This window comes from Hetaerina americana, unplaced genomic scaffold, assembly GCF_022747635.1.
Source record: "Hetaerina americana unplaced genomic scaffold, ioHetAmer1.1.p SCAF_6, whole genome shotgun sequence".
NCBI lineage: Eukaryota > Metazoa > Arthropoda > Insecta > Odonata > Calopterygidae > Hetaerina > Hetaerina americana.
Genome location: NW_027287205.1, coordinates 77298341 through 77320314, shown reverse-complemented (window position 1 = coordinate 77320314; position 21974 = coordinate 77298341). Strand labels below are relative to the sequence as shown.

General features: G+C 40.5%; 1 protein-coding gene across 1 annotated transcript in view; it reads right to left on the bottom strand.

The window, feature by feature from the left end:
• Positions 1–21974, bottom strand: part of otk (protein tyrosine kinase 7) — a 230700-nt gene that overhangs the window by 207798 nt on the left and 928 nt on the right. Inside the window, exon 2 of the mRNA XM_071594255.1 lies at positions 21332–21670. Within this exon, the coding sequence (XP_071450356.1) occupies positions 21332–21670 (339 nt within the window). The remainder of the gene's footprint in view (positions 1–21331; positions 21671–21974) is intronic.

Below are 21974 nucleotides of genomic sequence, written 5' to 3'. Positions count from 1 at the left end.
ATTGATCGCAGGGACATTGAGTAAGGATGTTATGAAAAGACTAAAACTTTGATATGGAGCGTGGTTTTGTACGGCGCGGAAACATGGTCATTGAATCGGGATGATAGGCGTAGATTGGAGGCTTTTGAAATCAGGGAGTGGAGAAGGATGGAGACGAAGCGGACAGATAGGAAATCAAATGAGGAAGTGCTGGTATTTAGGAAAATTGAAGACTGTAATAGAGGGGATAATAGCAGGCAAACGAGGAAAGAGTAGGAATAGGATAGCGATTAAGGATGGAATGAAAAGAGGAAGGAAGTATTCAGAATTGAAGAGGATCTTAATGCCGCGGTAGATGGTGGGTTGTGTTTTGATAGGAGAGACAAGATATTTATTTAGTAGTTGTCCATCCAAAACCCACGTTAACCGATAGAATACCTATCATGAGAGGGCAATGAAAGAGCGATTCGGCAGTGATATTTATTTGAGACACGAATCTAGTTTCGATGCTGGGACCAAATTATGTTTTTTGAACTCCTATTCCGATTTTATCAACTTTTTTAAATAGAATATCAATATTATTAATAAGGCAAGACTTTATTATTAGGTAATCTACCGGTTAAGGTAGGTTCTTGGATGGACACAGCTACTAAATAAATATTTTGTGAGCCCTAACAAAACACAAAATCCAGTATCCTACTCTAAATCAGGTCCCTCTTCATCTCTGAGTACTTTCTTCCTCCCTTCATCCCGTCCAACATCTACTACAAATTAAATCCAGATATCTTCCGACATCGATAACGAGAAATCGAACTATCACGGATGCCTAATTGATATCGTGGAAGGTAAACACAAAGCTTCAAACATTCACATTGCCTAACCACCTGCCCAGATACGAGCGAACTTCACACAACTCGCCGAAACACAGAGAAGACAACGAAGCAACTCCCACGAGACAGTAGCCGCCGACTGAGAAGAGTGAACGCGGCACTTTCAAGGTTATCGCGGTGGACAGTCGTGCATACTCGCACTGCCTCGGACGGAGAAAGCATGACGGATGCCCGAAAGATAATCTCGAGTGAATAAGGCAAAAAAATCCCAAATAAGGAGGAAAGAGACGAGCTTAGGACGGTCAGGAGGAGTGGAGATGGACTGCGCATCATTCAGTTTCCAAAGATCGATCCTCGATTAAAAAAACGAGATTTTGATGATCAATGTCCTGCTCGTACATCTTTCTAACTGCTTGCAGCTATGATACACAAAACCGTCACTGTACTATGGATACTTTTGAATTTTTGGACACAAGTCGACTTAAAATGAGTCGATCTCAACACCGACACGATAAAAATCAACACGATAAATAGTCAACACCTTCATGCAATTATCATTTAAGAAACTGGTCCAAATTATAAAGAATAAAATTGTTTCACTCTTCCACCTGTATAAAGAAATAACATTACGCGTTCAGACCAACACCTGCATGTGTCTCATTCGACCCATATATATATATATATATATATATATATATATATATATATATATATATATATATATATATATATATATATATATATATATAATATTATATATATATAATATATTATATATATATTATTTCATTGCATATAATATAATATATATATGTGTGTGTGTGTATGTGTGTATCAGAGAAGGCCGAAAGCTCAAGCAATCTAAAATGTGAGTGTCCTTTTACGAGTAATCAAATTTATTTTTTAGGTGTAATCAATTTATATATATATATATATATATATATATATATATATATATATATATATATATATATATGTAGATAGATAGACGTAGACTGGAGGCTTCTGAAATGTGGGTGTGGAGAAGAATTGAGAGGGGGAAATGGACAGAGAAGAAAACAAATGAGGAAGTACTTGGTATGGTGGGCGAAGAGAGGGGTTTGTTGGGAGAAATCCTATGGAGGCAGGAAAAGTGGATGAAGGGGGTGTTGGTCGGTAGTGGGATGTTGAAGACTGTGATAGAGGGGATAATGTTAGGCAAACGAGGAAAGGGAAGGAACAGGATAGGGATGTTGGACGGGATGAAGGGAGGAAGAAAGTACTCAGAGCTGAAGAGGGACCTGCTGTAAAGTAGGATGTTTTGTTTTGCTAGGGTTCACAAATTATTTAATTAGTAATTATGTCCATCCAAAAACCTACCTTAACCGGTAGATTACCTAATAAAAAATAATATACACCAGGAGCGGAAATTTTTCCACACCCACCGGACCATACACGAAAATTAACAGACATGCCGTCAATATATATGTATCGCCATATCGCAAGGCAGCAGAGAACACCGTGGATTTGACACCCTCCTTCCCCGCCTAACAGGCCTCCTCCAAACACACACTTTGGAGACCCACGGATCGCCCAAGGCACCCCTGCAAACACCCCCAACCCAGACCCCACCGGCCGTTATCGTGCCAGAGTGAGCGGGGCAAAAGCTATCCAGCCGGAGAACAAACAAGAGTGTAAACATGGGGTTCGACTGGCGGGGGGGGGGGCAGGGGGAGGAACAAACGGGGGGGGAGAACGTCAAAAATGGATTGAGGAGCAGAGGAGACGGGAGAGGGAGGGCGCCGGTGCGAAATCTGGCGGATGGAACGCGCGACAATGGGGACAAGCGGGATGCCAACGGACCTCCGAGGCTGAATGGATCCCAACTCATAATTCCCCCCTTCCCCTCCTTATCCGCAAATAATATCAGAAGGAGCTCGTGAGACTTGGTATTCAGGTAGAAGGGACTGTCGATCTTTGAAAAGGATTGAGGGGCGGCGTTCGGATTTTTAAGCTGGGCCCACGTTATCCCGCACTCGTTCTAGTGCATGCCTCCTGCCACATTAGCAGCGAAATATGACTGCCTACAATTCTGGCTGTGATGTTGGTCCCAACAGAGAGGGTTAACATCTGAGCTCATAAGGGCAGGTAATCCATTCATTTTCCAGATTACTTATACCAGTATCATCCCGATTTTCTCGACAGAAACCCGGCGAGTCATTTTCTCCAAGTTTCCTGACCATTCACCCGTGACAACCCGCCGCATTACCTCACCGCAAGGACGCGCGACGGGAGGGTAGAGAGCCAGCCAAACAAGCACAAGTTTAAGTCGGTACGCACATGTGGATAAATACACAAACACATGTAAACACACAGAAATGTCTATACACGTCAAGCAATAATTGGTGCCCTTGCAACCGAGCAACCTCAGTACCACACAAGCTATGTGATTTTTCGGGTACCAGATATTCCTGGGAAGCCGTCCGGGTTAATACGGGGTGAACTCTAAAATCACCAACCAAGCCGACCTTCAGCTTGATTGCTGTGTTCACGGTTAATATATGATGTATTAATATATATATATATATATATATATATATATATATATATATATATAATTATATTCCAATCTTATTCTATTCCGATTGCCGAATCCACCAATATAATTTGGGCCCTCATAAAAATTCCCTCACAAATAATTTCAATCCGATTAGGTGCATAGTTCCAATGAATAATAACACATCTTTTTACGCACCACTGGTATCTTACCACATTTTTTGTTTTCGCACGCACCTGCGCGTTCGATTGCAAGTGACAAGTGAGACCCGGGGCCCTTTTCCCATAGCTACAAATCCACTTACAAGCCCCTATGAATACAGTCTGAACTATTACAATAAAAACTCGCAAAATCGCATTGTCCGTAAGGCAGGAAATTAAAAAGTGCTGCAAAAATTGTTACGATCAGCGATTGCAATCATGGCTATCTCCCCAGCAAAAAAAGGTCGTGCCTTCCACGATTGTTTCCCTAATTTCAGAAGAAGTTAAATATTCACTATTGACTATTTCCCAATCCTTCAGCCTGAATGGTGAAAGTGAGCCTGGGGTACAACAAAGCTTCGGTTTCGTTAGTCATATGTCGGAAAAAATGAGTCAAACACTTGACCATCAAACATGGAAACCTTCAGGGAGAGATGCTGTATGTTCCCATGGATACTGCAAACCCAGGGAAACTTGCATGCGGTATCTCTTTCATTACTCAAAGTCCGGCAGAACAAATGTCTCGGACGTCCGAAACTATAGTGGTAGGCGGAGGTCACCCCCCAGAGTGACACGTCAAGACGTGGAAATGCGTGTAATTAAGCTAAGTAACTCGACAAAAACAAGGCCCGAGGCTGGGTCCTATACCGCGAAACAAATGAAGGGGGAGTGGCCACTCCGAAAACAGTACGATTATTATTCGTCCATGGACCCATGAGGAAGGTAGACTTCAACGTGCAATCATAACACCATCATGTACCTACTATTTCAGCATCCTTTACGGCCGAATCCGATACTTATAGGGGGGAGCGGGCATCGCCCACCATTCCATCCGAGTGAACTTTCCGAATTCCGACTCGCTAGGAATCAGACTTTTTATTTATTGCTTAACTTCAAGTATTACGTGAATAAACAAGTTACTTTATTACCGAAAATTTACTCCCAATTGTTGAGCCCAAACCGCGCAAAGCATGAGCTACGAATACTAAGCTACGAATCCATTCGCATATGCTCTGAATAGTCTTAAATGCCATGAAAAACATTCCAATTCGCATTGTATGTGAACTAGGAAAGCAAAAGGCGTTTCAACATATATTACGATCACCGATTGTAATGCATTGTGTCGGCCAAAAATGTACATTTAATAGAAATGATTACTTCAGTAGTTGCGGAAATTTTATACGAACAGAATTGGATTCCTGAACTGCATTGGGTTACTCCACCAATCCTCCTAGTCCTCTTTAAATGGCGCGAAATGGTCGCTCTTAGCTCTTTCACCCACTGAGTGTTTCCTTTTAAGGACACGACTAACCTTCCTTCCCTGCTATGACTAACTCCTTAGAGAAAGAACATTATATCCCCTCACCAAAAACCCCTTCCATTACAAAGAGGTCCCACAAACATACATTAGGAAGTACACAAAAGTCAAGTAGTACGCCTGACGATGACACTAATGAGTTGAAAGTTGCCATACGTTTAAAGGAAGAGGAAAGTAAGATTTGTACTTTCAATAGTTATTCCAGAGAGTAAACAATACCTATATGCACAAACGAATTTATACATACGTGCGTGTATGTATGTATATATGAATATATATATACACATATATAAAGTATGTGTGTGTATATATATATATATATATATATATATATATATATATATATATATATATATATATATACTTTATAGACTACACAAACTTTCTGAAATGTGAGTGTTCTTTTAGCTATATTGCGCCGCCCAAATGTTATATTGCTCTCAAGAGTGCTATATATATATATATATATATATATATATATATATATATATATATATATATATATATAGCAGAATAATATATCGTTGGAGAGTGTACCGAAACCTGTCCTCTTCGTACACCTTGTTTAAATAGGAACTGCCTAATTTGAAATCCAAATGAAATCAGTTGGCATTGAGGATTTGCTAAAATGCGAGCGCATAAGATAGTCTCTCCCAGGAATAACTGATGAACGAGCGGAATAAATATTGATTATGTATGATAGTTTAATGAAGCAGTCGTTTATTCGTAGCTTAGGAGATGAGGGCACGTGCGCAAACTGATTTATATATATATATATAATTTATATATATATATATATAAATTATATATATATATATATATATATATATATATATATATATATATATATATAATTTCCCTCCCCGGACTACAACCTTGACGTGGTGGAAGGGCTTGTGCGTTCCGATGACCCCTAGAGCTGTACTGGCGGGAGTAATAAAAATTGCTCCTGGTAGGGTCACCCATGCCAGATAGGTCGAAGGTTAGGAGCCAGACGAAAGGTAGTCCACGCAGCGTCTGTTCCTCAGTGAGGCGGCTGCAATGGCGTCTGACCCCAGTGGGGCGGCCAGTAAGTGATGGTGTCACGTTAAAAACACTATTGAGGAAGGCAACGGGAAACCACCTCAATTATCATTCCCAAGAACAATGTGATGGACAATAGAGATATTTTGAGTCCTGGCAACCACGGGGCGCGGCCCAATCGGCCGTGTGTCGTGCCCGGCAGCGGGGGAGGCAAGGCTTCCGCGGTCGTCATCCCACGAAACCCTTGCAAGGGAAAATCAGCAGCAGCAGGACAGAAGACGCAGGAGAATAAGACCAAATTAGTTAGAATAGGAACGTGGAATGTTAGGACAATGATGAGGACGGGGAAATTGGAGAATGTTAAGCGAGAGATGGAAAGGGGAAATATAGATATTTTAGGTCTATGCGAGGTGAGATGGAAAGATAGCGGGGATTACTGGAGTGATAAGTATAGAATAATATACAGCGGTGGGGACGAGAGCAAACGAGGGGTCGCCATAGTATTAAATGAAGAGGTAGGAAGAAGCGTAGTCAACATAGAGCAGGTAACGGATAGAATACTACTAGTGGAGATAAAAGCAGAACCGACGAACTTAGTTATTATCCAGGTATACATGCCACCGAGCAACCATAAGGAAGAAGAGGTCGATAGGATATACGATCAGTTAGAGGACATGATTGCATGTGTTCCTGCAGGGAAACATTTGATAGTGATGGGGGATTGGAATGCGACAGTAGGCGAAGGAAGAGATGGTGATGAGGTGAGGGACTACGGTTTAGGCACGAGGAATGACCGCGGGGAGAAAGCAGTTGAGTTCTGCAGGAGACAGGGGTTAGTTATCACCAACACTTGGTTCAGACACCACAAAAGACGCAGGTATACATGGAAAATGCCAGGTGACTCGGGAAGATATCAGCTAGATTATATCCTGGTTAGACACAGGTTTAGGAACAGTGTGATAAATTCCCACAGCTTCCCGGGAGCGGATGCGGACTCAGACCACAATTTAGTTGTTATGAAATGTAGCGTACGTTTTAAAAAGATAAGGCAGGGGCGGCGAGTTAGAAAATGGAATGTAGAAGCATTAAATGGGTTGAAAAGAAAGGAATACAAACAGGCGGTAGAGAAAATCATGGAGGACGGTAAAGAGCTAATTACTATTGAAGAAAAATGGGAATGTATCAAAAAAGGGTTGTCTAAAGCGGCAAAAGACACTATTGGAACCGTTAACGCTAAAAGGACTCGTAAACCATGGATCACGGATGAGATGATTACAAAAATGGATGAGCGGCGAAAATGGAAGAATATAAATACAGAATTAGGCAAAATGAAGTACAAAGAATTGAACAATAAATTGAGGCGGGCAACAAATAAAGCAAAGGAAGCATGGTGGAAGACGCAGTGCGAGAATATGGAAAGTCTGCCGAGGAAGGGGGAAATCGGTGCGCTTTACAGCATAGTTAAATCTTTATCGGGAAGTAAGAAAGGGAGATCAACGATAGCAGTTAGAGATAAGGCCGGTAAGGTAATAGTTGACGCAGGAAAGATCCAAGAGAGATAGAAGGAATATGTAGAAGACCTGTATAGTAAAGAGCTTAGACCAACAAAGTTAGACATTGAAAAGGAACATGACGTAGAGGAAGATAGCTTAGGTCCAGGCATACTAGACAATGAGATAGAAAGGGCATTAAGGGAGATGAAACTAAATAAGGCCGTGGGGGTAGATAACATTCCCGTGGAACTTTTGAAATGCTTGGGAAAATGTGGGAGGAAGAGGCTATATGGGCTGATCCGTAGTATTTATGAGGAGGGAATCTGGCCGGAAGACTTTGTGAGATCAGTTTTAGTTCCTATTCCGAAAAAGGTAAAGGCCACGTCATGTGAGGACTATAGGACAATTAGTTTGATATCCCACGCAGCTAAGGTTGTTCTCAGGATCATAAACAAAAGGATAGAGAGTAGGGCAAATGGTTACTTAGGGGATGATCAGTTTGGGTTTAGGAAGGGGAGAGGTACGCGTGATGCCATTGCAGTAATGAGATTATTAATCGAGAGGAATATAGAACACAACCAGGAGGTATTTGCCTGTTTCGTAGATTTCGAAAAAGCGTTTGATAGAGTAAATTGGGAAAAACTAATGAGTATATTGCAGAAAATAGGAATAGATTGGAGGGAAAGGAGGCTAATCCGCAATCTGTACATGTCTCAGACTGCCCAGGTGAGGGTGGGAAACGGGGATTCAGGATGGGCAGTGTTAGGAAGGGGTGTAAGGCAGGGTTGCCCATTATCACCGTTGCTGTTCAACCTGTACGCAGAAGAAATGATCAAAGAGGCATGGGAAGAACTCGAGGTAGGAATGAAAGTGGGCGGGGAAGACGTAAAATCAGTTAGGTTTGCTGATGACCAAGCTTTAGTTTGTCAGTCAGCCAAGGGGCTGCAAGCATTGCTTAGTGAATTGGAAATTCAGTGCGACAGGTATGGGATGAGAATCAATATTAATAAAACAAAGGTTATGCGATTTTCTAGAAAGAAAAAGGCCAAGCTTAACATTAAAATAGGAGGGCAAAAGCTAGAGCAGGTAGAACAGTTTACGTATCTCGGTAGTGTTTTGGACCAACACGGTCAAAGTAGTAGGGACGTAAGGAGAAGAATTGCGCTAGGCAAAGAGGCTTTCACAAGGAGGAGGGAGTTGATGACAGGGACTTTGAGTAAGGATGTTAAGAAAAGACTCGTAAAAACTTTGATATGGAGCGTAGCTATGTACGGTGCGGAAACGTGGTCATTGAAGCAGGAGGATAGACGTAGATTGGAGGCTTTTGAAATGTGGGTGTGGAGAAGAATGGAGAAGGTGAAATGGACAGAGAAGAAAACAAATGAGGAAGTACTTGGTATGGTGGGCGAAGAGAGGGGTTTGTTGGGAGCAATCCTATGGAGGCAGGAAAAGTGGATGAAGGGGGTGTTGACCGGCAGTGGGATGTTGAAGTCTGTGATAGAGGGTAGAATGTTGGGCAAAAGAGGAAAGGGAAGGAACAGGATAGGGTTGTTGGACGGGATGAAGGGAGGAAGGAAGTACTCAGAGATGAAGAGGGACCTGATATAGAGTAGGATGATTGATTTTGTGTTTTGTTAGGAGTAATAAAATATTTGTTTGGTAGTTGTGTCAGTCCAAAAACCTACCTTAACCGGTAGATTACTTAAAAAAAAATATATATATATATATATATATATAATTTATGCATACATTCAAACTAAAAACCGGAAGGCGAAAACATTCATTCACATGGCTACAGATATCAGAAAAAAGGATACACATAAATCCAAAATGCGTAGTAAAGCCTTTGGCAACTTTGCTACGGCTGTACTCTGAATATATATCGTGCAGTTTGCGCACGTGCCCTCATCTCCTAAGCTACGAATAAACGACTGCTTCATTAAACTATCATACATAATCAATATTTATTCCGCTCGTTCATCAGTTATTCCTGGGAGAGACTATCTTATGCGCTCGCATTTTAGCAAATCCTCAATGCCAACTGATTTCATTTGGATTTTAAATTAGGCAGTTCCTATTTAAACAAGGTGTACGAAGAGGACAGGTTTCGGTACACTCTCCAACGACAAAAAAAAAGAACGAGACATATTAAATGTATTTTGAACCGTTACTTCCCGACAAAATAGTACTCGGTCGAACAATACACCCACACCTTTCCCTCAGCCTCATTAAAATTCTTCGCAGGCCACGCGAGTTCTGCATTTTTGAAGTGCCTGGGTGGTAAGATCACTGTTACCGTCTGAGGCCGTAGAGGTCCCTCAATGAGACCACTACGATCGGATTTGGCTTGCTGGCCATCAGCGGAATAAAACACAGTGGATGACACGAAACACGGACGAGGTTATATTTTGAAACGAAAACCTCGGAAAACTCCCAATATATGTGTGTGTGTGTATATATATATATATACATATATATTTATTTGTATATATATATACCATAGACACCGTAATAAACTCAAAGGTCGGTTTAGTAGATGATGGTAGAGCTCACCCCGTACTAAGCCCGACGGCTGGTGAAATTCACACATCAGTGTAGGGGGCCTATATATACACACATTTGCCCATACATCTAGACACGCCGTTGAATACTGTAATACAGGGGAAGACATAAGGGAGAAGAGTTGTAGGAAGGAAAAAGACAGAAATATACTAGTATGTAGGTATGTTTTACGGGATGAAGAGAGGCAGAATGCATTCAGCTTGGATAACAGTTGAATGTAATCGGGGTGTGAGGTTATCTTTCTCGCCGAGACTAATAAATATAAAGTGCTATGTTTACGACCATCCAAAACCTACATTAAAAAGTAGACTACCAAATAACAGATGTACACACGCATACATACATATCTACATCACGCCATTGGAGCTAAATTTAGATTTTTCAGTAAGGAACGTAGGTGTGTTCAAATTCTGATTTCTTTGTGTGATATGATTTATTTTGGTTGGTGTTACTATCGCATCAAATAAAAACGAAGTTGAATCTCTCAGCAGTTGTGTCTTATCTATCATATTTTATCTCGGTGATCCAATCTACCGATTAGTTAAAGGCCATAGTAAATTCCCTTGCTGTCACTAGTAGAATCCTGGTGACTTAGTGCCGACTCTCTTGCGTGACTCTACGGGCTTCCAGGTGGATTCCTCCGTCATGTCTGTCATGCTTACTCGTAGCAATTTTGAGCAAGCCTAGCACATAGTAATGACAGCAATAATATTTATTTATGTACATTGCAAGGCACCGCTACGGTGTGCGGCAGGAGGTGAATACACACCATACTAATTTTAACCCGAACATGACCCTACCGCGGTCGGAAAATGTTATACCGATCCCTTATCGTACATGGAAAAAATGACATCTTAATCCCAGCCTAGCTACTCTAATATTTTGGATACGCAACAAAGTTTATCATAGCCACGTTTTACAAATCTAGCCCCTCTACGCTGCACACGATCCAATTAGACAATTAATCTGACTTCGTGAGGATCCCATACACTTGCAGCATACTCTAAATGAGGCCTAACCAGTGACAGATAACATTTCTCTTTGACCTTTTCATCACATTTACCTAGTAATCTTCTAATAAATCCCAATGTTTTGTTAGCTTGTCCACATATTCTCCGTTTGTGTTTCAACTCAGGAGAGATCGTGATTGAGAGTAACGCCTAGGTATTTAATTGAGTCTACACATTTCCTTTCGGTGTTCCCAAAGCAGTAGGCATTCGGGAAGAAATCGCTCTTTTTCCAAAAATTTATGACGGCGTACTTTTTTACGTTTAATTCTATTTGCCAAGTGTCGCACAAGCGATGTATAGCATTGAAGTCATCTGATAAAGCCGCTGTATCACCAGGATAACGGATATCACGGTAAACCACTGCATCATCGGTTAATTAACGTATCTTACTGGTTACTGAGGAGTCAATGTCGTTAATATAAAGTAGGAATAAAAGAGGTGCAATAACACTTCCCTGGAGAACACCTGAAGTAAATTCTACTGCATTTGAGCGAACTCCATCTGTTATGGCTACTCTTTGTACCCGACTATTCAAAAAGTATTTAATCCAACCCGGATATTTTTTTATCTATGCCATATGCTTCGAGCTAGAATGTCTTTATTGGGACCAGATCGATACTTGATAGCCCCTTCTTCCATTTAACCCCTCGTCGTTTGCATATTGCATAAATAAGTTAACAATTGTCACGCCAAAGTGCTCAATAGTGTTTATGGGAAAATATAAATTAAAACGTATTAAAAATAATAATACTATATATTAAATTAATGCCACCATGGGGAAAAATATTAAGTATAAAAAAGATGTGTACCCTTATACACACAAACCAAGCACCTCAAATAGGCATCGGGATAACACTGAAAAAAATCTGCCTCCAGGATTCGAACCCAGACCCTCAGGGTGGGAAACCAGTACATTAGCCACCGCACCATCCCGATACCCTGGAGAAAGAAGGATATTTACTATGCCCAGGGACTAGGCCTATACAGCAAACAAAAAGGTCACAATACAAGAATTGAGAAACTTTCAATCAAATTTAACATAAATAAACCATGAGATTACAAATGTAATTTATAGAATAACACAGTGATATTGGAAGACCAGTTTGATTGGTAAGGGTAGAGTTCGCCTCATGCTACGCTGCATACTAAGCACTCACTATAAGGCGTGCGAAATGCACACATTAACAGAATATGGGGACTAGTTCCTTTACACCTTCGCCTTCCGCTCACTAACGTTCCGTTCCGCCTTCGCTAACCCATGAAGAACCGATGCCTTAAAAATCACACAGCCCATGTAAAGCCGTGCGTCATATTTCTCAATATTCAGCTATTTTAACTGGCTAACCCTTACATAATGCTCGAGGGAAATACGTCCTTGGTTATTTACGGTTCCCACTTTTCCACAACCACAATCCTTAATATCATTACCATGCTCATACCCTCGGGGCATAAGTTTCAAATGGGCTAACCAGCCCTGATTGCAGCTCCCGGCAGATACCTAACCCAAAATCGTACCAATAATTCTCCTATCTTTTACTGATATAATTTTAACAACCCAAACATTCACAAGTATTTTATACCCATACCCTAAATACTCGTATCTTCATTAAATCAATGATGATTTCTTTATTTCACTTGTTTATACGTATTCTTATCTACAACTTTACGTGCATTATATCCTTTATCTCTGCCTGTGATCTTCTTTCTTCTATTTAGAGTTAATTACTTCATTTACTTCAATTATTTCATTATTGTTTGGTGTTAACTGGTCTGAGGCGTGACTTCACGGACTCGGTTAATTTTATCCCGAAAAACTGCATACGTGTGATTCCAAAATATTGTACCAAAAAAACTCGAAGGTTTGTCATTATATTAATGTATGGGGTTATATGAACACATTTCATTTTCCTTGAGCTGAGTTTTTTTTTTAATTTTTGTTCAGTACGTCTCATACATTACATAATGCGCTATTTTTTTAAACTTTCTTTCTCCTCGGCCACCCCGGAGCATTATTAAAACCATTTATTTATTCAAGCTGAGAGTCTCCAGAGGCGCTACCCGGAATCGAACCCGGGCCATCCCGTTCGGCAGCATAGTGCGCTCTACTCACTGGAATACCATATAATAAACCCACCCTACAAATAGAGTGACTACGGCCGGATGTCCATATCGGGATTAAGTCCTGAATAAATAAAACAATACGAAGGGGTGGAGACACTGGGAGGTTAGTAGAAGACTCATGTGCGCTGGCAGAAGGCATCCATACATACATACATATACACACACCGAGCAACACGGACGTACAAAACCGGCAGAGATGAAGGGTTTTTTTGGGTGGCGGTGCACGAGGGGGAAGGGTGGTTGGGGGGGGGGGTCGGGTTCGAGGGGGCGGAGAATGAAGAGTACACAGGGGAAGGTGGGGAGGAGGGTGGGAGGGGGGGGAGGGAGGTAGGCGCATGAGGGATCTGGCATCCCTTTGAACGGCGGAATTCTTCACACGAAGTGTATGCTCGCTCTCTCTCTTAAAATATACAAGTCGGCTCGAAGGGGGCTTCCCCCCTTCCCTCCCTCGGCCGAAAGGGACGCCCAGCGCAGTCCCCTTCCCCCCCCCTCCCTCATACGATCCTCGGGTGAGAAAAGTAGCCGAGGTGTGGCGTGGAAGAGTTTAACGTGGGTGTCGGGCGACGTTCTTCCCTTACACCCCCGCCGCCCCGACGTTCCCTCTGGTCCGCTCCGGGAAACCGAATGATCATCCTTAAACCTCCCGTATCAAGGGGGTTGGGGTCGGCGGGGTCTTGCCACCGGATTCGCAGCGAGAGTGATTTGAAGCTGGCTCCGAACAAGGGGGCACTCCTAATCCTGACAAGCTGAAAATTTCGAAAGAGAATCTCTGAAGTACGTTTTAATCAACTGGGATGATACGAAGAATCAATATGAATAGCACAAAAATTATGTGGCTTTCCAGAAAGAGAAAGGCTAAGTTAAACGTTAAAACAGGTGGGCAGGTGGAACAGTTTACGTACCTCGGAAGTGTTCTGGACCAAAGTGATTGTATTAGTAGGGCTAGGGATGAAATTATTAGGGATATAAGGAGTCCAATTCCGTTAGGCAAACAAGCCTTCACAAGGAGGAGGGAAGTGATGACAGGGACGCTGAGTAAGGATTTTAAGAAAAGTATCGTTAAAACTTTAACAAGTAACGTAATTATGTACGGCGCCGAAATATGGTAATTGAATCAGGATGATAGGCGTAGATTGGAGGCTTTGGAATTGTGGGTGTGGAGAGGGATGGAAAAGGCTAAGTGTACAGAAAGAAAAACGAATGAGGAAGTGCTAAGTAGGGCGGGCAAGGAGAGAGTATTGCTCGGAGAGATCCTTAGGCGACAGAAAAAATAGATGCGAAGCATATTGATTGGCAATGAGATGTTGGAGACTGTGATTTGGGGAGAATATTAGGCAAACTAGGAAGAGGAAGGAATAGGACAGGGATGCTAGATGGAATAAAGGGAGGGAGGAAGTACACGGAGATGAAGAGGGACTGGTGGAGTAGGATTTTGGGTTGTGTTTTGTTCGGCGAGACAAGATATTTACTTGGCAGTTCTGTCCATCCAAAACCTACCTTAAACGGTGGATTACCAATGATAATAATAATCAGAGTGGCGAGAGGAACTTAGGTTAGAATTTTTCTATATTTGGGTATTCTACCGATTGAGGTGGTTTTGGTCAAAGATGTAAAAGTGAACACCACAGCACAGTCGAGACATTTGGAATAATATGAAAGAGAAGCAAAACGTAAAATAACAAAATGATGTAATCGAATTGAAAAAATCAGAACTGGTTTTGATACTTTGGTGCTACACTTACATCAAATCTACATCAATAAGGACTTGAAAGTGCGTATTGCCCTGAACTATTATCAGATACGAGAAACAATGGAATGTCCCACGGTATTAAATATTTTCAAAATCACCTTTGCAAATCACCGACTGAGAGAAAGAAGATTCGGACAAGAAACATCACATTTTATGAGTAATTTAGCCCTATTCGTACTTCCATCACTCAATTATGTAATATTTCATTATGATATAGTGCCACGTTATTCCCGGAAACGACCATGTATTTTCCCCGCGGACTAATAAAGTACCCCCTGGTATAGTCCCCGAGACGATTTTTAAAGTTTTTCAGAATCAATGGCTATCCATATAATTACCTAAAATTTATATGAGATCTTCAGCAGAGTATTATAACTGGAAGTGGCGTAAACATTTTCGTCAAACGGACAGCAGTTTTAAAAACACATAATAGCGAAATAAAGTGATGTCAAAAATGATGCTTGGATGCTATTATTGAAATGTGCAATACTTATCTTAAACCTTTTGTAAATTAGATGCTCTAACATGAAGAGAAACAAAAAATGTCAACATAAAAAATGCAACATACTCATATTTTAATTCATATTACTTCAATTATATGAAAACAGTAAAGTAACTCACAATCATGTTAATAATCATGTAGTTAATGATAATTTTCCTCCAAAAACACGACAATTTAAATAAGTCAACGACCTTACAGGCTCAACCGGGCAAATATTAATTACTTTGGTAATTTTAGAAATTACACTGATTCCAGGGTTTACTAAGGTCGAAAATAAAATCAACAAAACAATAACCCTCTCTGAGTAAAAATTCTCATTTTCATGAGAAAATCAGGTTTAAAAAAATGACTTAGCCAAGCATCGTGGTAAATTCGTAATTTTTATCATAAGAAATAACGAGGAATAAAAATAAAATAAGCTTAACACCGACTACAAAGCATTATTTATCACTCCACACAACACAAATAGAGAGGAAAGACAACAAATTTGATTTCTGATTAGCTAATCATTTGTTTCAAATTCGATAGGGCAATGAACATTCTAAAAACCCGAAACGGCAATGTTACCATGTGTTTATAACCAAATTTCAAGTTATTAGATGGTGATTTAACATCCCCTGCCACACCCTCTATGAAGAGCTGAAGTGTAAAAAGTACCCACGTGTATGTCTTGACAAGAAGAATTAAGGTTTACACCTTTCACAAGTAGTAACCTGGCATATTTGAAACCATTTCTGTTACTCCAATCATTCATGCCGATATGAAGGATTTTTTCCCATTTTTTTATATCTATATTCCGTACACGAAGGTACTTGAAGGCTCCTCTAAGAGATGAAAAAAAAATTGGAGAATACGTGTTCCCCATGCCTGTTGCACTAATTCGAACCGTTCATTAACTTTGGCTCGCGAAATCACGCAGAAATGGCATCCGGGATATTACTCAGGATTAGCATCGCCGGGCGTCAAAATCGTCACAGTTCGTACACCTATCCAGAGTCAAGCGGAAAATAAAATTACCCCGTAGGTTCACCGGCCACCAACATTTTCAATCTCAAACCACTGCTTATATATGAGGTCTCGAGCAAAGGCTGAAGGCGAATCGCTCACCTGGAAGCGACCGATGAAAATAAAAGATTTTTGCGGACGCGTCGTTCATTCTTGAATCGTTATTTGTTCATAATTCAAGCATTCGCAGCGCGATCTTTTTTTTGTAATGGGGACATTATTACACATTTATTTATACATACATACTTATATTATAAACGACATGTAATCACATCGATTGTTCACGACATAACGCCTGACACGATAAGAGTATACAGGTGTGTAAAAAGCTTTATCGTTATATATGCAATCCTCCGTTGATATTTGCCGTACTTCACGATCGAAATATTCCTATGATATCATCGATAACGTGTCTGGGCACTGCTTAACATCTCAGTTTTTCTTACAGCATTCCCTGGTTCAATTATTGCGGCGGATTCACTGCTCACCTAACTCATCACGATAAAATTACCACCGATTTTGTCCTTCACAGATGAAATAATGATCCCTCTACGTTCCCCACCACCAGGAAGTATTCTAACTATTAATATGTTTAACAAAGATTCATATAATATATATATATATATATATATATATATATATATATATACATATACAGGGTTCGTCCGGAAAATAAGTGTACTGATTTTTTCCCGCCGCTCCAGGCGCGCCCAGCACCGCTCTGACGGGCTGCGATTGGAGGGGGGTATGTTGGCAAGCGACGCTGAAAAAGGCAGTCGGCTCTGAGCTGTGGTGTAGTGAGGAGCTCTGTTAACGCGAACCTCCACGCTCGACCCACGTCACGGAACGCGATGCCGAAGTTTTTGGAGCAGCGTTATTCCATCAAATTTGCGGTAAAGCTTGGGAAATCGTCTACCGAAACTGTCGGTATGATTAACCAGGCTTACGGGGAGTCAGCCATGTCCAGAAACATGATCTTTCGGTGGCACAAGATGTTCGTGGAGGGCAGAGAAGAGGTCGACGACGAACCACGGCCTGGACGCCCATCAACGACACTCACCGACGAAAATGTGCGAAAAGTTCGCGATGTACTGAACTCTGATCGTCGTCTTAGTGTTCGGATGATAGCAGAGCAGTGTAATGTGCCAAAAACAATAGTGCACGAGATTATTAGGGAGCAATTACAGATGCGAAAAATTTGTGCAAAGTTGGTGCCGAAAGTGCTCAGTGATGATCAAAGACTCAATCGTTTGAAAATCGCGACACAACTTGCGGATCACTGCAAAAATGATCCACATTTTTTAGAGAACTGTTCTGTTCCCGAAGATAAAGAGGAGTTTGAAAGGAACGCGATACGGGACTTTGGACGCCGTCAAAGAGGCCGTGACGACGTGTCTTCGAGAGGTTCCCGATGATGCCTTCGCGGGAGCGTTCCAGGAATGGGAACGCCGCTGGAACAAGTGTATCGACTCACAAGGGTCCTATTTTGAGGAATATTAGCTTAAGATATGTAAAAGTGTAATAAATTTTTTTTCCTGAGCTCAGTACACTTATTTTCCGGACGAACCCTGTATATATATATGCTGGTATTACTTACTATTCATCCTAGAATTCGTAAAACATTTAACATTGAGATTACCAATAACGGATATCAATGGGGATGACAAAAGGTTAATCTCATAAAAATAGGAAAAATAATTTATATCCCTCTTGAAATTCATATTTAGAATGAATTTATTAGCACAACCGGACCCTCAAGCATATTTCGAGGTATTCGCAGAAACAACGATGGCCGACTTCAATTGTCTCGCGTACTAAAACACAATAACTGATGTAACAACATCACAGTAAGCATCAATATACAACGCTAATAAACCTTCTCTTCAAGCGACATAGCGGCTCAATTGCATATATCATTCTAAACGTTAAAATTTGTCAGGAAAACAGTCTTTCTCACCCGAAGCATTTTATATAGCTTTGGAAGAGGCGCCCGATTCTGAAAACTAAAGGGTAGTCCTTATTTAATTCCATATCCACTGAAAATTTAGAGAGAGGAAGAACTGGCTTCTTTAAAGGGCAAAATAAATCAATGTTAATGAAGCTTATGTACCACAACTAACAGTAAAGTGATTTTTCCAAAGTACATAGCACAATTAAGCACTACTTTTGAAAGGTATATTACACGCCCCAGATACAGAGGAAAAATTGATAATCCGTCAACGCCACGATAAATCAGACGCGCATCAGTATTAAGTATAAAATGAACTGATTTACGAGGATGATAACAATACAATCCCGCAAATGGACCTCAACATGTCTTTTTTACTAACAAACTTTTTTTATCCTGCTGCTGTACGGGAATAAATGCGTGCCAATGCGAAAGTTAATCGAGAAACGTAAAATAATTGTTATGAATGTTAGAGCTTGTGCATTTTTTCCGCCAATTAATTATGTGATTTTTAACTTTCTATTATAGCATATTATTCCTAGCTTAAATTTTCGTCATAAAGTACTGGAATGAAACAATTTTTTAGTTTGTACTAGAGTTCCCTGTGTCTTAACTATAGGATTTCTCCAACACAACAGTATCTCCAGTTTAATGAGTGACGCTATAGTATCAGTTCGGAATTTTTAACTGGGTACAGTTCTATACAATACGCTTAATATAAGGATACTCTCGAGTGATTTTGCGTAATATGAGCACACCAAAGACTTATTTCGTAGTTCAACGTGCTATAAAAGGCTAAAAATGCCATCCAAAACTTTTAAGATAAGAGAAAGGCCAATTTAATTAACATTAGAGACCATTATAAGCATATTTGAATGTGATAAAAGCTAAGACAAAAATTCGTCAAAAATGAGTTTCAAAATTACTCGTTTACCTGCTTGATACACAATGCAATTTAGCCCATTTCAATGTACTTCAAATTTCAAATCGTTTCGTTGTTTCGAAGTCCTTGTTGGATAAATTGGAAAGGTGTCTCTTTAGCGATGATGTTGAAAATGTAATTATAGCCCCATCGTACTACGGTATGAGAGATCAATTCAATTAAATGCGATAGATTAAGTGTAGAACAGATAGATTTAAGATGCCAATTTTCCCACGAACGATAAGGAATTAGGATAACGTTGTCCGGCCGCGCCAGGTGGGAAAATTATTTACCATAGTGTCAAAAGCACTCCGGTGTGCAATCACCCCCTGCCACGCACCTTAGTCATAATACTAAAGATAACTTAATATTAGCGCGACAGACGAAGAATTAATTAAATTAAATTAATTTAAGAAAATAATATACCGCCGTATTATGGAAAGATGATCATGTTTCAACGCTAGCATACTTAAACATTAATGGTATAGCATTGCTATTAATTATTTTAATGCATTAAAATAATTAAAGAGAGAGTAAACTGAATGAGAATCAGCATGGGCCAATCGAAATCACGCCCTGGAAAGAAATACAACACCACGGACCAATAAGATAATTCATATTGTTAACAATTTCGTAAGAGATTGCAGGAATTTTAATGAATTGCAAAATTAAAATATAACGTTGAAGTGCCAGAAACCAATGGAAGGTCTTCAGCAGAAAGATATCAAGGCGACGAAAAATTAACAAGGCAATTGAAAGTTGACTCAAATAAATTTGCCCACCTCCCCACTGTAAATTGCAACTGATATTTTTCCATGATTGCTTCCTGCTCCCTGATTTTCACTGCATCACCTTACAATAATAGTATATGTTCCAATTCGAATATTTGTTATTACTCGGTTCCTAAAATTATAAAAATGGTACCATTCGGTATCATCTTCAGGAAACTTCATTATTTTCAAGGGTTAATCAGTTATCACGGCAAGCGGCCGACAGCTGATATCACCTGCGCCATTAGCATGATAGGTGGGTAATTTGGCCGAGGTAGGATGTTTAGGGAATGGGGGAAGGGTAAAGAGAAACCTGGCGTCGGCATCTCAAAGAAATACAAGTGTGAGCCCACGATTCCTAGAATTATTACAGCATTCACGATTGAACTAGAGACGAAGCTAAAGACGGTGTACAATTGAAAGAAATGTAACCCTTAGTTGGGCGTAATTGCAATGGAAGGCAAAATAAGAAACCGGAAGCTGATCATTATGATACACGGGCGTTAAATAAACATTCAAAACAAGAGGATCGAAAGTTTTCGAAGTCGCTTCGTTGTAAGGATATGACTGCACTCATGGCTTTTGATTAGCACAGAGGACTTTGATCTAGCTGCCCAGAACTAAGAGTCCGAATTTTATTATCTTGGGAGGGGACTTTATAAATATGGCACTCCAAGTTGGTGTCGAAAACTGAAAACCACTGAAAAATTCTGCCATCGGAAGAATTTGAACCCGTAGCCGTAGGGTTGAAAGACACAAGCCACTGCACAAACACGATTCCCGATACATATGGCAAACAAATAGTTGCATTTACACACTTTCCATCAACTCTGTAGCTTTCTCAGGGCATATAATGACTCCTCTTCTACTGCCGGGCTACATAGGTAACGAGTTAAAATAAGGGTGGATACATTTCCAATGGATAAATCGGTAATGAAGTGCCGTATCAAAGCAACTCACAAATACTCTTGAGAAGTGATTGCGGCAGTGTGACAAGCAGAGACTATAGCTGAGAGAAAATATAAAAAAACAATAAAGATTCAAATACGCCTGTCTTATCACTTCCAATTAATGAAAAGCGAAGTTTCTCCCCACAGTTGAAATGTCGCTCATAAGACTGAAACGTCCTCCCTAAGCTTTTGACACTTTTCAATAGATTATACAGCTCTTAGGACGAATTAACAGCAATATAAGGTCAAAATATTCAACAAGGTAACACTCCGACAAGGCACAGAAAATCCTGATGAGCGGGAGACATGGGAAAAATAAATATCACTCGCTCAGGGATCCAAGAGATTTCCCGTAGCAGATGAGTAATGTTAGCCAATCAACGAAGAAGGCAATAAAACAATTTTTACTTACAGAGTATGCGTAGTGAAGCTGGTGTACTAGCCAGAGATAACCCAGTGCTGGTGTTGGTTGCAATGCATTTGAACTCTCCAGCATCCCGAACTGGATCAACACGTCGAATGATGAGGTGAGATCCACGCTGAAATCGTCTTGTAGTGTTGGGAACTAGTTGGCCATCCAATTGCCATGTGTATGCAATGCCATCCTTGTGAGAAGCCCTACATCTCAATTCGGCAGACTCTCCGGCCAAAACCGTAGCCCTTGCCTCCGGACTTTCGGAAAAGTAAAATGCATCTCCTATCTCCTCTGATTTTCCGTTGATCACACTTACGCTGAGAAAACAGAATACCACTGGAAATAAAAAAAAATACAATGAAGATAAAAGTGCAACCAAAAATAAAACGAAAATATTATCACACCCATTGAACCCAGATCGCAGTACAAAGGTGCCGCTATATGTTCCGGGTAATCAATCACCCTTGCAATTAGAGCTTACAAAGATTACGACGGTACAACTTCAAAGACATTTTATTCATTTCTTTACAATAACATTAACCCCATACACATATTGAATCAGGAGCCCGCACGAAGTTAACGGCCAAAAACATCACTACGAATTTTCTGACATCAACACTGGAAGCCGGGTGCAGTCTGA